This window comes from Mytilus edulis, chromosome 14 (genome assembly GCF_963676685.1).
Source record: "Mytilus edulis chromosome 14, xbMytEdul2.2, whole genome shotgun sequence".
NCBI classification, from domain to species: Eukaryota; Metazoa; Mollusca; class Bivalvia; order Mytilida; family Mytilidae; genus Mytilus; species Mytilus edulis.
In genome coordinates, this window is record NC_092357.1 from 13,997,803 (window position 1) to 14,016,111 (window position 18,309).

At 32.4% G+C, this 18,309-nt stretch overlaps 1 protein-coding gene across 1 annotated transcript in view; it reads left to right on the forward strand.

Moving 5' to 3' along the window:
• Positions 1–7,047: 7,047 nt before the first annotated feature.
• LOC139503612 (uncharacterized) overlaps positions 7,048–18,309 on the forward strand; it is a 28,802-nt gene continuing 17,540 nt past the window's right edge. Inside the window, exon 1 of the mRNA XM_071293421.1 lies at positions 7,048–7,534. Within this exon, the coding sequence (XP_071149522.1) occupies positions 7,078–7,534 (457 nt within the window). The 5' untranslated portion in view covers positions 7,048–7,077. The remainder of the gene's footprint in view (positions 7,535–18,309) is intronic.

Below are 18,309 nucleotides of genomic sequence, written 5' to 3' on the forward strand. Positions count from 1 at the left end.
GTTGGCAAGGTTTACGTGCACATGCACTTGTTTTGTCAGCCCACCATCTGTTGAAGTGGTGGACTCTGGGATTGCGTTTAACTTTCTCCCATGAGTCAAGAATTTTTGCAATGCAAAAGCCTTTTCTTTCTCCGATTTAATCTACCATAGAGCTTTTGTGCATTCTCGGTGTGCATTGAAAATGGCTTACTGAGGAGCTTAATAGCTCAAAGTCTCCATGTTTAGTCCAGTCAATCTAGCATAAATTTGAAAGTTATTTTCTTTTGCATATTCTTTTAATATTTATTGCAATAATTAATTTTAATTAAAAAAATATGTTTTCTTGTCGCTAAATAGTTTCTTGTCGCTTCTTGTCGCTAAAATAATTCTTCTTGTCGCTTCTTGTCGCTTGTTGACGCTTCTTGTCGCTAACATTCTTGTTGTCGCTAATTAGTGAGACCGGAAATTACAAACACTGTAAATGAAAAGATACGCAGCTGACTAAAGTTCTCGTCAATTTATTTCCCCGGGAAACAACGTGATTTTATGTTTCCCCGAGAAACAACAGTTCAAAATAGTTCATGATATTCGTCCGCCTGCCTCTTTAACGTGGAGATAAAAATCTACTATAATTATGCTGCTGAATTATTGTGTTTCCTTATATATTTACAGAAAAAACATCAAGAACAGGTCAGCTTAAAGGTAAGTAATCTGTCTATTAAAATGAAAAATACACACACAAAAATTTAAAAATGAAAGATGCAATTTTCTCTTAGAAACAAACATTGAAAGAACAGAAATCAAAGTATTATGAAATTGTTTTTTAAAATTGTTTTAAATTCATAATGTTTTTTGTGTTGATATCCTATGATTTCCATGTTACCAGGGTGCAAATTTTGTCCTGTTTTTAATGTTTCCCAGGGAAATACTTTTTTCTTGTTTCCAGGGGAAACTTTTTTTATACTAATTTCTTAACTGAGACTGTATCATGTGTTCAACTAATTTGTTTTTATATTTGTACAGGAAAGAAAAACAGGTCAAGTACAGAGGAAGGGGAAAACAAACAGAGGTCAAATTCCCCAGGAAACACAAAAAAAAAGTTTCCACAGAAAACAGCAAAAAAATGTTTCCCCAGGAAACACAAAAAAAAATGTTTCCCAAAGAAACACCAAACAAAAAATTTCCCCAGGAAACACCAAACAAAATGTTTCCCCAGGAAACACCAAACAAAATGTTTCCCCAGGAAACACCAAAAAAAAAATTCTCCAGGAAACACCCTAAAAAAATTGTGTCCCCAGGAAACACAAAAAAAAAATCCCCAGGAAACACCCCAAAAAAAATGTTTCCCCAGGTTGGGTTTGTATTGTAATATAATTTACTATTATAGTATCATATCTGTATACATGCATATGTATATCCAATTTTGAACAATAAAACGTTTTTGACCGTCAAAATGATAAATTTCAAAACACCAGTTCCAGCTGGTATAAAGGAATGCTATTAAATAATTTACCACAAAACAACAAATTTTAGAACAAGTGTTGAGATACACAGAAGGTGTCAACAAGACAATAGATAAGACGAATAATACCTTCTGAAATTGTTATCTTCTGCTTTAGTGTCAATGCTGTCTTTCTGTTTCTTTTAGCATGACTAAGCAATATTTCTTTTGACAACTTGTTATCTATAAAATAAAGGAAAACATTACATGTATATTTTGTTCACTGCAATTATCTGAAAAAAAGAACATGAAAGAGATATCTAATCACGTTTTTAAACATTTCCCTATCTTTGATGTGCTATACTATATTTGTCTTTCAACAAATTACACACAAAAACGTCTATATATGTAAAGATTGACTAAATGTTCCAAACATATTACCAATGTGAAGTGCTTTCGCTTCCAGTTGCTCAGCTTCTGCACATATTTCGTCAATCTTTCTTTTGATGTTTTCTTTTTCCTCTGTTGCTAGTTTCCTTTCTTTTTCCTCTGTTGCTAGTTTCCTTTCTTTTTCCTCTGTTGCTAGTTTCCGTAAATCACACAAATTAAAACATTCAACATCTGAAATAAGAATCCAGGATTTTTTTTAATTAACTTGACTTCTACGAGAGTTGTTATTGATACAATTTATTTTATTTTTCAATTTGGACTATACTTTTAGGGACAATAAAACCATAAATCTACAGAAAAAAACGCACTTAGTACTTATTTATGGATATGTTTGTACTCCTCGTAAATAATAGCAATACCTGAAGACTCCATGGTCTAAGATGATGAACTTGACGACATCTTATTGAAACATAACAAAGATGTAATAATGAAAAAAATGGAAATAAAATAATGTTGATATTACTTTTACTATTATTCAAAAATCTAAGAAATTGCTAAAATACACAAGAAAGTATTAACACAAATAATTGTTGACTCCAAAAAGGATACCAATCAACGGATAAAACAAACTTAAAAGTTCCCCTTAAAACTTTAAAAATATGCTTCCCCTGTAAAGAGAAACCAATACTAGGTGTCAAAATTATAAATTAACGGGCGTATGACATTTGCGCCGATTTCATATTTTCATTTGCGCCGATTTTATAATTTCTCTTATTTAGATTTACAGGTAAGTTTATACCTTTACATGTACTATAACTTGAGGGTATATTGGTTAATCTGGTTATCAACATTGTTCACTTATGTTTAATAGATATAGGAAGATGTGGCATGAGTGCCAATGAGACAACTCTTCATCCAAGTAACTATTTATAAAAGTAAACCATTTTTAAGTTTATTTTGATTCATATTGTTCTTGAACTTCGTTGTAACACGATGGACATATTGCACACTTAAACGAGCCAAGGAGTCAATTCTTTTATGATCGACGGCCATACATATCGGTAGGCGAGTGTCCTGAAAAATAACATATCTTACCGATGTACCACCAAATCGTGTAAAGCCAGAGACACAACGGATTCTGATGGGAAGACTGTATATAATTGTCAAAACACAGAAAGAACTTAACCATGTGGCAGTTGACCGAAAGACTGAGACTAAAAACTACGGCGGGGTACGGTCAAGGAAAAAGTCTGGAGTTGATCTAGTAGGCCTTCTTTAAGAATGGGATGAAGAGTTGTCTCATTGGCACTCATACCACATCTTATAATATCTATTCACCTGTATTTACCTGTAATTTACCTGTAAAAAAAATGTAAGAAAAAAACGGCGCAAATGCAAAACGCCGAAATTAACATGTAGTTAAACAATAATTACTAAACAACACTGGAAACAAATAAAATGTTTCCCTTGAAAACACAAAAAAAATGTTTCCCCTGGAAACAAAAAAAAAAAATTTCCCGATAGAAACTTAAAATAATGCTTCTCCTGGAAACCACAAAAATAATTAAAATTGAATGTGTCCCTTGGAAACATGAAATGAAATCTTTCCTAAGTAGTCAAAAAATGATTAGTACTGGACAAAAATGGAAACATTAAAAAAATGTTTCCCCTGGAAACACAAAAAAAAAGTTGCCCCTGGAAAAACACAAAAACAGTTTCCCCTAGAAACACCCCCAAAAAATGTTTCCCCTGGAAACACTAAATAAAAATGTCCCTCCTGGTAACACGAAAAAAATATAATTTAATGTCCAATGGAAACATGAAAATGAATTCTTTCCTAAGTAGTCAAAAAATTCTTACAAGGCAGACATAGAAACATTAAAAAATTGTTTCCCCTGGAACACCTAAGAGAAACAAATACTAGGCGACAAAATTTTAAATTAACAAGTAGATAAATAATATTTACTAAACAACTCTGGAACACAAAAAAAAATGAATGAAATGTGTTCCTTGAAACATGAAAATTTTCTAAGATAAACCCATACTTGGAGGGGGGAAAATTGACAAGTAGTTAACAAATTTTAAGACAAACTTGGAAACATAAACAAAATGTTTCTGGAAACACAAAAATATATTTTTCCACTGGAAACACAAAAAAATGTCCCTCCTCCCCTGGTAATATTATCAAATGTTAATAGTATATACCAAATATCTAATAAATATATTCAAACATGAGGATGAAATGTTTGGAATATTGTCCTGACGGACAGATTGACAAACTATTGAATGGGCGGACATAATGCAAACTTGTCTGACATAAACAATGTTTCCCCTACTATCTACTAGAATTATAAAGAAAATAATTAATCAATCTATGAAAAATGAATATGACCCCTTTTCTTAAAATCTAAACATTTTTAATACATTATCTGTGATCTGTGTTACGTAATGTAATCAGTATACAGCGTCTGCTAAAATGGAAGTACGGTGCACTATTTTGTGCGTATGGTTTTCCATCGGCTACCGGTGGTTTTAAAAATTACATTGTTTCCCGGGGAAATTGTTTCTTAGGGAAATAAATTGACGAGAACTTTAGTCAGCTGCAAAAGATACGAGGTGTTCCAAGTAAGAACATGGGGTATCGGGACCGTTCGCCCTAATAACATGTCAGTGGCGTAGCTAGGTCAATTTTACGTGTACGCCCGAACCTCGGTGAGGGGCCTGAATGCACAAGCGGGTCCAGGCCAAATAACCTGCTGGTAGTGGATTAGCGTGGGAGAAGAATCCAGAAGTTTAAAAGTTATCGAGAATCAAATATTTTCATTAGTTATTTTTTCTTGGACTGGAATATCAATTTTTGCACAATTTCATGACAAAATATGGAGGTTTATAAACTTATCATGTAAATTAACCAGGTACCAGGTTTGAAATTGTGTACTTGCGCCAGACGCATGTTTCGTCTTACAAAAGTCACATCAATGTTGCTCGAAACAAGCGTGACAAACCTTGATTTTTTTAATATTTTTTTTTTTTCATGGCAAAGGTCGCTATTTTCGCTGCTTATTGTGCTCCCCAAAATAATATACCATTATATAACATTTAATGTCTGTAGAATTAATTTAACTCTTATGTTCTGTCTGGAATCTTGCATGAAAATTTCCCTGCCCCATCTGAAATAAAAATGTATCATGTTAAAGTGTACATGGGTCTCTTAATATCAAAGATTTGAAAGAAGTTTCAGATAATTTGGAATATATTTCTATCTTTCATATTTTGGCTGTCACGTTCCATGGCAATGACAGATATTTTGTAATTCCAAAGTCAGGTGCACAACTACACATGGTGGTTAACATTATGTTATAGTTTCATCAAAACTGGTTCATTTAAATAATTCCAAGAACTAAGCCCTCGAAAGAAGGTGTGGAATAAAAAAAATAAGAAAAAAAGAATCGTAAAAAACAACATGTCACCCTATGTCAGCTGATTTACTGATATTGTATCCCTTATATCCAATTATCACAGATAGATAGAAATATTTATATTGTTTTGTGGTTGGTTTCAATCAGATCTTAATCAAAATTGATAAATGATTTCATTTGCATAGTGCAGTGGCAAATTAAAAGGGACACCTAACTTTACGAATAAGCATATTTCTCGCCGAAGAGATAAGAATGACCAAAAGAATGACAGAACATAAAAAAAAAATATGACAACCCACCCCCAAACTCCCCGTTTTCTCCCAATCCAGACCATCATATATCACTCTGACAGATAGTTTTGTTTAATATGTTTTACTGGTTTTGTCTTCAAATTTTAATTTTTATTTGTGTACATAGTGTTGTTAATACATGTGATATATGAACAATATATACCATATCCTCTCAGTCGAAGTCGTATCTATTTCAATGAAAGAAAGTATTTGAAAGCTTGCCACTCCGTGCATATGTTATTAAACAGTGGGCAGATGATCTGAATTAAATTGCGCAAAGATCAGTCCGCTTGTCGGTATAAAACTGAAAAAAAACATAAAATACGGAAAAACTCATCATATATAATTTCGTCACTGTGCTCTGGATACTTGTTTGACCATTAACAGTTTTTGTCCAGCTACCGTAAAATTATACGAATGTTTGACAAAGTTAGTGATATCTTAAAAAATTTGACCACATTAATTAAATTAAATGTAGAGTGTATATTTATAAATTATATTGGGACCGCCGATGAAATTTAGGATCGAAATGTCTCGCTTTCGCGACAAAAATTTCAAACCACATATCTTAGCTTATAATGAATTTCTAAACAAACAAAAAAGAAGGAAAGTGAGTACTATAAAATTAACGGCAGATTTAGACTTTGACAGAAAATAAACAAATATTTAATACTAATTTACGTCACTGTTATTTGCAATTACAAGCCATTGAAGAAAGACTTAGAAGTTTGATGTACTGTTAATCAATTCTTTTATTTTTATTGAGATGAAAACAATTTTTTTTACCAAATTCAAGTGTACGCCTGGGCGTTTTGACGTAAACGTAGCTACGCGCATGCATGTTCGCCCTACGTCCGTTCGCTCCGAGTTCGTTCGCCCAGAGTCCGTTCGCCCTACTATAAAAATATTAATATTCAGGGCATTGAAGTTGAATAAACTTATATTTCTATGGTATATATGTCATGTATATTCTTGAAATTTATGGAAACATTGAAATATTAAAAAAGTTTATGGCTTGTTTTTGATCATTAATTGTTCAATTACAAAATAATTCGGATAACTGATTATTGTGAAACTTGTCTTTTGATGGATTAATGATAAACACAAACGTTTTATTTTGATAAAATATTCAGCTTGAAATTAATAAAACTAATGATGTACGAACTATGGAACGGATTTACAAGTTCATTTATTTATACTGCATACTTTCGGTGATTCGTGATTGACTGATTACAATCATTTTGTTAACAAATACCAATAAAGATAAATCAGAGACATATATGTGTATATATGTCTCTGGATAAATACATTGTATTCCAGTATTCTACTCTGCAAATCAAAGGGAAAATGATAAATTAATTGCGGTAATATAAATATTCTGTCAATTTTTCAACAAACTTTAACATAATTTGTTCAAACATTTAAAATAATGCGACTAGACAACAATTATTTAGAAAAAAATAATAATCAGGGCGAATGGACCCTGGGCGAACAGGTATCAGGGCGAACAGGTACTAGGGCGAACATGAATCAGGGCGAACGGACCCGGATTCAGAACATGGCGTCCCTGTTGAAAGGTTCTACATCACGTCTATTATCCTATATCAAACTCAATTGGATAAAAAAATCCACATATCGCAATTCTAGTTTTTTAGCTTGCCGTGGATATATCGAAGAAGCTTTAGAACAAGCTAAATCCAATGACATTGATTTTGTTCCATATCGCATAAGAGGATATGTACTTGGAAACAAATTTTCGAATGCTAATGTAGACATTGTACAATATTTAGAAGATGTTGACGGGTGTGTAAGGGACCCATCATCGGTAACTAAAATGGAGCTAGAAAATGGAAATGTTTTTACCAGTTCTTTAAAATTCAGTGCATTATATCATAAGGCATTCGAGAGTTTGGAAAGAAAATATAAAAATGAAGAAAATAAACTTGAATTCATCAACGATGAGATATTGCAGTTTGCCATTCAGTCTTTTGTCAGTGTTTTTTTGGTTCAAAAAGGTAAATAATGAGATATTCATCACCATGTGGAATGGTATTTGTCTTCATATAGCAACTTTAACATGTTTAAGTAAAGATTTGTGTCTAATCTGATAGTCCAAATAATTATGACGTCTTGAAAGGCTATTATAATTTTTTCTTTGACGCCTTACTTCGACGTAAGGCGTCAAAGAAAAAAATTATAATAGCCTTTCAAGACGTCATAATTATTTGGACTACTAATCTGAGGGCAAGATATTCATGATATTGTTTTTTCTCTTTTCAAAATGACCAAATCTAACACATTTGCTTCATGAAAAGTTGGCAGAACTGAGAGGGTAGGTAAACATAATACAGTGGAGTCCCCAGTAGCAGTCTCCTTGAGGCCGGTGATATAGTGCATTACCAAAACCTGATTTCGTAGTATCAGCAATGTTAGTCATGTTAGTGACAGTTCATGAATCATGGTGTTACATGTGTTAAACAAATAGAATCGTTCTTGTAATTATTTTAATCTTTTTTTTTAAGCAATTTGTATTTCAATGAAGTGGGGTTTAATTCAAAATGCAAAGGGCTATTAGAGCACCATTAGACATGTTAGAGCTTTAAGACAATACTTGCCGTCCCCTGTTGTACATTACAAGTCTGTTGTCATTGTAAACTATTTCCAGTATCTCTTCTCTGAAATCTTGTCAAATCGGCACCTGGTTAAATCGGCACTTGGTCAAATCGGCACCTACATGTAGTATAGTGAAACGGCACCTAGTCAAATTGGCACCTGGTTAAATTGGCACTTGATGTAGTCAATTCAGCACCCATGTAAAATTTGTTTAATATATATGTTGTGTACAAGATGTAACTTTCTGTACAAGTTATAAGTTTTTGACACACATTTTCTTAAACCAAGTGATACAAGTTTATCTTTAAAAATGTTCTAGTTCAATCTTTAATCAAATTTATATAGAACCTAACATTTCATGCTATTATCCTTGTCCTCACAATAGAAATGAGGATACGTAATGGTTTAAATTCTAATTATAATTTTCTCCTGATACCACATGTATCCATAAAAAGTCTTTTTGTGGTCTAATAATGTTTTTGTATTAATTTTCACTATTAGATTGTATCATATAGTTGTGAAAATATAACAAAAGCCGGTGTTTCATTGTGTTTTCACAATGTACTTGATTAAAGTTATTAATTAATTGAATCTTTTAGAAAACTTATCAAAACATCCATACATCAGTCACCTAATGTTGAGAAAACTTTTAATGATTATAAACTTTTGTAGTTTTACTGCGTGATGCTTTTTAACATGTAATGCATGATAAAATCCAACCCCCAAAAGATCATGATCAGATTTATACATTTTTAGAATCATTTATATATATCTGGAACTATTATGCTAGTATACTTAAATTACTAACTTAGCATAATCATGATAATAGTCCCAGTCCCATATATTATATCAAATAATATTGGATGCTGAATTGACTTTAAATAGGTGCCGATTTCAGCGATTTGACCAGATGCCGATTTAACCAGGTGCCTATTTGACCAGGTGCCGATTTGACTTGTACCCTCTTCTCTGAAACTACTGGGCCAAATACATGTACCTCTAAACTTAAAGTGAATGTTCCTTAGGGTATCTACATGTAGTTTATAAATTGTATCCAAAATTTTGATCCATTGAAAAACATGGCCACCATGACTAAAAAATAGAAAATAGGGGTCAAATGCAGTTTTTGGCTAAAAAAAAAAGAAAAAAAAGGCATTTATAGAGCAAATCTGACAAGGGGTAAAAATGTTCAACAGGTCAAGATCTATCAGCTCTTAATCAAAGGGAACAACTCTTTGTTGGGTTGCTGCCACTAAAATGGTTATTTTAAGGAAATTTTGCAGTTTTTACACAACCCCTAAAAAAAAAAAATTTGCATCGTATAATGCTATACATTGCTATATGCACCATGATATGATGTCGTCAGTGTTTTAGTTTTTGGACAATAACTTTAGTTTAAGTGAAAAGATCTCTTAAAAATTTTAACCAGAAGATTCAATACCACAAATTAAAGGAATGTTGGGATTGATTTTTGTACTGGTACCAACAGTGTAGGAATTAGGGGCATAAAACCAGCATTTTTTGTAGTTTATGGACAATAACTTGTGTGTAATTGTATGGATCTTTCTGAAATTGTACCACAAGGTTCCATATCATAAAGGGAAGGCTGGGAAAGACCCAAAAGGTTCAGGAATAAGGGGCAAAAAACTAGCATTTTTATAGTTTCCAGACAATAATGATAATAATAATAAATTCTTTCTTTAAAGAGGGTAAACACAGTTAGTTACAATCACTAATCTTCCCTGAGACCCTCATATACATGTACAATGTATGCAATACAAGTAAAAACAAAATGATAATAATAAGAGAAAAAAGCAAACATACAACATATAAACACAATTTTAAAGACATAATAGTTCAATGTACATGTACCATGATTAAAAGATATAAAACAGTTACATATCACATGTAGTAAATAGACCTGGTATATACATTGGGCCATTCCAGTTAATATCTGCTAAAGGGGGATGGATGGTCCTTTCTGAGGGTCTTGCAGCAGTAAATAATTAAAAATAATTGCATCTTAGGGGTTACAAAAAATACCTATATCAGATCTTAGGGGTGCTTTGGAATGAAGACAGTTTCTTATTATGCATTATCTGGTATTGTATTTAAAATTCTGATGGGTACAATCCTTGCAGTAAAAATTCTGATAGGTCATTTTTTCCCATGAAAGCCCATCCACCCAATATGAACAGAAACTCTACATCTGATAGGTCTAAATTTATAGATCTGATAGGTAGTTTTTCATGATGTTTTTTTCTGATAGGTATGAAAAAAAATATCCCCATCCATCCCCACCTGTCAGAAATTAACTGGAATGGCCCATTGTATATACAAATCATTAAAATCATACATTCTAAGAGTAATAGTTGCAATCATTTCAGACTGAATATTGGGACTGTCTCAAGTATCGTTTTATAATTTGTTTAAAAGAATAAGTGTTTTGCACTTTACGCATTTCATAAGGTAGTCCGTTCCATAAAACTGATCCAGAATAAGCAAAAGATTTTTTAAACAGTTCAGTTTTTATAAGACCGCAAAATTTGAAAAAAAAATCGTCGTATATTGCTATCACGTTGGCGTCGTCGTGTCGTCCGAATACTTTTAGTTTTCGCACTCTAACTTTAGTAAAAGTGAATTGAAATCTATGAAATGTTGACACAAGGTTTATGACCACAAAAGAAAGGTTGGGATTGATTTTGGGAGGTTTGGTTCCAACAGTTTATGAATTAGGGGCCAAAAAGGGACCCAAATAAGCATTTTTCTTGGTTTTCGCACCATAACTTTAGTATTTATAAATAGAAATCTATGAAATTTAAACATAAGGTTTATGACCATAAAAGGAAGGTTGGTATTGATTTTGGGAGTTTTGGTCCCAACAGTTTAGGAATAAAGGGCCCAAAGGGTCCAACATTAAATTTTGTTTGATTTCATCAAAAATTGAATAATTGGGGTTTCTACGATATGCCCAATCTAACTGTGTATGTAGATTCTTAATTTTTGGTCCCGTTTTCAAATTGGTCTACATAAAGGTCCAAAGGGTCCAAAATTAAACTTAGTTTGATTTTAGCAAAAATTTAATCCTTGGGGTTCTTTGATATGCTGAATCTAAAAATGTACTTAGATTTTTTATTATTGGCCCAGTTTTCAAGTTGGCCCAAATCGGGGTTCAAAATTAAACTTTGTTTGATTTCATTAAAAGTTGAATAATTGGGGTTCTTTGATATGCCAAATCTAACTGTGTATGTAGATTCTTAATTTTTTGTCCCGTTTTAAAACTGGTCTAAATTACAGTCCAAATGGTCCAAAATTAAACTAAGTTTGATTTTAACAAAAAATTAATTCTTGGGCCTCTTTGATATGCTGAATCTAAACATGTACTTAGATTTTTGAATAGGGCCCAGTTTTCAAGTTGGTCCAAATCAGGATCCAAAATTATTATATTAAGTATTGTGCAAAAGCAAGAAATTTTCAATTGCACAGTTATAAATTCAGCAATAGCAAGAAATTTTCAATTGCACAGTATTGTGCAATAGCAAGAAATCTTCAATTGCACAGCATTGTGCAATAGCAAATATTTTCAATTGCACAGTATTGCACAATAGCAAGAAATATCTAATTGCACACTATTGTGCAATTTCAATTGGAGTTATCTTTCTTTGTCCAGAATAGTAGTTGAATCATCTCAAATCATTGTTTTATAAATACAATATACAATGTACAGTTGTATATTCACTTTTACTACCAACTGATAGATTAAAACAATCTTTACCATTCAGTCATTGTCTGTGATAACAAGCACTTTTTTTTACATTTTAATATATTATGATGTATTTAAATGAGTAGTTATTGTTGCAAACTTCATTAGAAATTTGAATTCAGATCAGTTTTGAAATAAGGGAAAGGGGGATGTGAAGAAAAAATGGGGTGGGGTCAAATTTTTTCATTTCAGATTTCATAAATAAAAAGAAAATTTCTTCAAACATTTGTTTGAGAGGATTTATATTCAACATGTTCAACAGCATAGTGAATTGCTCAAAGGCAATCTTTTTTTTTTTAAGTTCATTAGACCACATTCATTCTGTGTCAGAAACCTATCACTGGCAGACCTATTTGGAAAATCACCGTGATTTTTGTAAAAAAATCGGTGTTTTTTGGCCAATCTGCGCGGAACGGATAATAAATAGAGGTTCATCGTAAATATTCCGTTTTACAGAATATTTTGCGGTTCTCCGGAGATTTTCCGTGTCTCAGGGAATTATCCGTTTGTCCGATAAAACAGGTGTGTATTGAGTCATTGATAGAACCAGTGATGCGTGAGCGACGGTTATTAAAAGGTCGGTTGTATAATCCGTTATGCGTGAGCGACGTTCAATCATTAATTGATCGTTGTATAATCCGTTAAGTGTGAGGGACGGTTGTATTGAGGTACAGATTGTGATATATGTAGAAGTTTACAGAACTACTAGTATCATTAATCGATTGAGATATAAGGAATTTTCAAAAATTTATTGTTTCTGTAAATTTAGAGAGAAACAGATTATATATTTCTCGGGGTTAAGGTTTACTTTTATGATGGAAAAATACATGTGTATTTCTGAGGACGCAGATCATTTAAACTTCATTGGCAAATAGGAATTTTTAAAACGGTCTTGATCACCTGCTGATCTATTAATCTTTCAGAATGAAATGCACATTTATACCTCTTGGGGTTGAAGGCATATATTAGCAAAATTAACAATATGCTACGATGAGATAATAACAAGTTACGAATTTTAGTCCGAATGTGTATATATATATATGAGCATATGGACATACATTCATCTTTATAATTAATCAGTTCATCTGTCATTTGTTTTATTAAATTACTTTTCAATTGTGGTATAAATACAATTTTATCATTGTGTAAGACGATTTGAGAATAATGCTTTCATCGTAAATACTTCAGAAATTATAATTGATTCAAGAACCGTTTATTGGAACAAAAATAAAATGAACGGCCTGGAGGAAGTTCTAACCTTAGTTGATATCAGGGGTCAATTGGTATAGCAGTATGTTACGTAATACAACGATCGTCGATGCATAATATGCATATGTATGTATATAGTATGCATGCAACTGGATTTCGACAACTCGTGGGTTGTCTTTTAGACAAAGAAGTTCCATTTTAAAGATATGAAAGTACGTCAATGCACGTCTTGTAAACTAATCTGTTACTTTTTGAAATATAAATAAGTTATATTTAAAAGGTTGGATGGTTATTTCACACGTATCAAAGTTCTTCTGTCATCATTACTGTTTTTCAATTATCTTTTGAGAGTTCGATCTTAAAACTAAGTTCGTCCTGACATTTATGGAATATTTGCCACTGGAAGTTAAACAACCAACAATCAATCATCTTATTACAAAATTTAAAATATGCCTGAGCGATAATATTCTTTTAAATTTTAATGTGAAAGACAGTTTCTCCATTTATAAGAAGGCACTTCCAGGTCTAATGTTAAGTGTATCTACATCCCGGGATTGAGATTTATTTACTATACTAGCAAAAAAAAAGAAAAGAAAAGAAATGATGATACGTTTTTTTTTAATAATTAACGTTAAAAATATATGTAATTAACTTGATCTAAAACTTGACCTCGCTCATAATAGAGAATGTTAAAAATCAATTGTGTCGACTGCACGGGATTGTCCAACGGCGGGAAATACCCTGTAACTATAAACACAGGTGATGTTACTGACCGATTGTGGAATGTCAACTCAGGGTTAAAGTGATGTGTAATGATTGTGCGCTTGAAAGTTGAGGCTCTAGTTGGTTCATTTCAATTGATAATCGAAAATCTAAAATCATTTTTTTTTCAAATCAACAATGAAGTTTTGGATATTATGGAAGGGATTTTTTTAAGGACAACGGAGGTACCTTAAAATTCTATAGGAAAATATACAAATAAAATAATATAAAACAATTTCGAAGGTCACAACTTGTATCTTATAAATCAATGATAAAGCGACTTCATCAGTATTAACAGTTATAAGATTGCAATCAGATGACTTTTAATTTTGTTTGTGTTTCAGGAGTGGGAGTGTATAAGATTACCTTATATTACAATGTTTGTTTATATTGCTTGACCCTTATGGGTGTAATTTTGCAATAAAGATTAAAAATATATACTTTGGATGTTCCATTCTCAGCATTGTTTCTGGTCTGTCTGTTCGTTTGTTCGTTCGTCCGTCTGTCCCGCTTCAGGTTGAAGTTTTTGGTCGAGGTAGTGTTTGATGAAGTTGATATCCAATCAATTTTAAACTTAGTACACATGTTCACAATGATATGATCTTTCTAAATTTAATGCCAAATTAGAATTACCTCATTTCCTCAGTCCACTCAGGGACTATCTATACTAATTAAAGAAAGTCCTTGGTCTGTTAAACATAGAAAATGATAGTGCGGATTGGGCATCCGTGTATACTAGTGACACATTCTTTTTTTAATTTATTCAACTTGTTTTCAGTGGCAGATCCAGATTTTTTTTATATATAAGGAGAGGGGAGACTAACTGATATTGTCATGAGAGGACCAGCTCCAGTCATTCTCAAGTGATTCCCTATATAATCAATATTTATTTTTCAACAAAAGGGGGCGGACACCGTGTCATTCCCCCTTTATAGCCGACTGAGAAACTCAAAGGGCTGTTTAGGCAGTCAATGTCGTCAAAAGCTTCTATGTGTTGTATAGCCAGTCATTGAGTCAGTGTCGTTAAAAACTTCCATGTATATCAATCAATCAAATCAAGACTATTAAAAACTCTCATCAACGCCATTCCCCACTAAATCCGGCTCTGGTTCTATTAATTTCATTACTTCTTCAACATACTAGTATCGGGAGCATGTGAGTATGGTAGCACTCCGTAGATAGGTCTGTAGTTTTGCATGTATGACACTAACAGTTGGCCTAACGTATTAGAATGCCAGGGTTGGAAGGTTATTCAACATTCTGTGGCTCAATTGTAACTATATTTTCTGTGAAGTGCTATCTAAGCCGTGGCCTGGTGAACCCTACCCATTTTTTTCAAAGGATTTTCCAATAGCACATCGAAACACTTCCAGCATTCTATATTTTTTTCACCAAATAAATTGTACCTCAGCATAATACAGGTCATGAGGTACATTTGTTTGAGGAGGGGGTTTTAATTACTGTTTAATTTCCTGTTACTACGAATTTTCGGGATTTTTTTTTCATCAGATTTGCCCTGTTGTCTTTTCTTTTAACTCCGAGTAAACCCTCACACGCGATGTTTACAGAATTATTTGTTTGAAAAATTAAATTTGTTGTATTACCTCTTTTATCAAAATAATATTTAGTTAGCTTTATTAGCGCCTTTTCAAAGTCTAAGCATTGAACATTGCAAACACATATAGATATTTTCAAATGAATTAGAAAATATCTTCCCAAATCGACAGAACGAACAGAGAGATATTTGCCACTGGTCTTTACCCAGTTAACGATTAAATGAATTTCTCAAAAAACGATGGGAAACAGAAAAAAAACAGACTATATCTTTTGGATAAACAGCCAAGGACATTTCCAGACATGAATATAACTGCATGGACCATCGCTTACAAGTTTTGTGACAGAACAGACTTACAACTTTACTATAGTACATGTACAGTGCTTAGAACTCTCAAGGTTTATCATAACTCGTATGGTTTTATGATAACTGATTTCTGAGGAATATGTTTAATAATGAAAACTTTATTTAAAGATACGTTTTTTCCAATTGGCGCTAAAGAAAAGCACCATATGAATATTCATGAACCTACAACGATTGCTCAAAATCGTTATTTAAAAATCCTGTTTGTGAGATGTAGATTCATTTCAATACCGAAATTTCGTCTATATATTAAGTTTCACAAGTGTATAACACGGAGAAGCTATCAGAAGGTACATTACTCCCATTTTGTTTGGGTGTGAACCATCGATGTTTACAGCAATATCAAAGAATAAGATGATGAGGGTAGAAAGAACTATGGGCGTCATGTGGCAAATATTACATGCATATCGGACCATGAGTTGTCAATCTGTATGAAAAGATTTCCAATACAACCATATTATTGAGAAGGAATGTTTATATGCTCTCGTACTAGTATTACAGAGTTCTTGTGTCGTTCACCTTAGACACACATCTTTTTAACGATGTTTTAAAAAAAAGACAGAACCAATTTAATGTCATATATCCCTATTTTTTAATATAACTATAACAAGAATATCCCTATTTAGCGGACAAGCAGTTTATTCTTTTTTTCTGTTATTGAATATTGAATACCAAGAAGGAAAATAAATCCCGAAATTAATTTGAAACTTTGAAACTCAATAGTTTTCCAGCAAAATATTCACATCCCTTGGGGATAATTAGTGTTTGTCCAGTGGCATATATAACATGCATGTCGGAACAGGAACCATGTTCACATCATTATACATTATAGCCAACAATTGTAATGACAACTCCTTCCTTTGTTCGAGAACAATATTGTTGAAATAGAAATCTGTGATTTTACTATGTCCATAACTTCGATGAACCCAAAGCAAGTTAAATATCGACCTGTATTTAATTCAAATAAGTTCTCTTCTTCTTCTTCGTCCATCGACATCCCATGATAACATACTGTTGTCATACGAGGACTAGTTCATTTACAAAACTTTTAACCCAAATAAACAAAATGTATGTGTCTTTCTTATGTTCAATGTAAAAATGTATATAATTTTGAATTGCAACTATCTATAGTTCCGTAACTTTCTATCAAGGCGTATAAAAGAATGGTCGATAACTGCGTATTGTTTGTTAAATCAATATTTCTTGTATGTTTCAAACTGTCCTTCACTTTTGAGAACGAGTACTTACAATACATTTCCCCAAATTTACCCTTGGAAAAAATGTGAAAACAGATTTTTATTTTATCAAATCTTTTTTTTTTGGAATTATTTAGATTTTTATAAATAATATTCTTCACAACAGAAATGTAATTTATAAACAAGCTTATGCGTTTAGTAATGACTAGTATATCGGACACCCAAGACAGAGATTTATACTATACACCTGATAGTTCAAAATGGTAAGTTACAAGTTATCGGTCGTATACACTGATCAATACCCTTAGAAGTGAAGCGATGCATGAACTTGCAAGTCCGACAGGAAATCGCTTGAATACCTGAACGTGTCACCTCACAATACATTTGGGAGTAATACCTTTAGCCATGGTGGTGATCAGACAAGGGAAGGTACAAATTTATTTAAATAAGTTTATTACATAAAAGAATTATGAACAAATTAGATTTTCGAAAACAATTTCAGGGCCGTAACTAGCCTCATCTAATAGTGAGGCAAAATATATTTAAAAATTATATATATAAAAAAAAAAAATTGACGAGGGGTTTGGGGGCCGCTCAAGGCCCCCAGAAGCTCTGAGAAAAATTACGAAAAATCGTGCATTCTGAAAGTTTCCCGGACTCTTTCCGACATTAAAACGCAATTAATTGTTTGCTATTTTTCGACAATAATCCGGTCTCAAAGCAAGAACATAGATTCATTGTGATTTAAGACTTTTAGGTTTTATGGAAAACATTAAAAGACCGATATGTAGGATAAAGCAAAAATCGTAATTCTCATAATCATTAATACAGGACCTGTCTTGTCTGTTCTTGTCTTAATTGTATTGTGCTTGGACTATAGTTATTTTTTTATGACTAGATTTAAATAAAGTGACAGATTGTACTTTAAGTACTAGTACTGCTTCAGTCGACAATAGGGCCGACCATCTTGGCCCTGTTTTACGGTATTATTGATTCTTTTATTGTTGAAGACCCTCCAGCAACTTTGACCATTGTCTTTTAGAATTTTTTCTATGCATTGTCTCTGTGCGATTATGTTTCGTGCACATTTACTCCATATTCCTTTATTTTCTGTTAGAGGGTCTGAACATGACTTAATGCAAGTTAAACCCTTCAATAGAAAAGCTAGGTCATATGGCAATACACTATTTTTTTTTTACCAAATTATTTGAATCCGGGAAATTGGTGACCTTACTTTAATTTAAACCATGTCAGCTTTCTAGTTTTATCTACCCTAAAAAAAAACAGTTTTGTACTCTTTGATATCAAGTTCAATTCTCCATGCAGAAA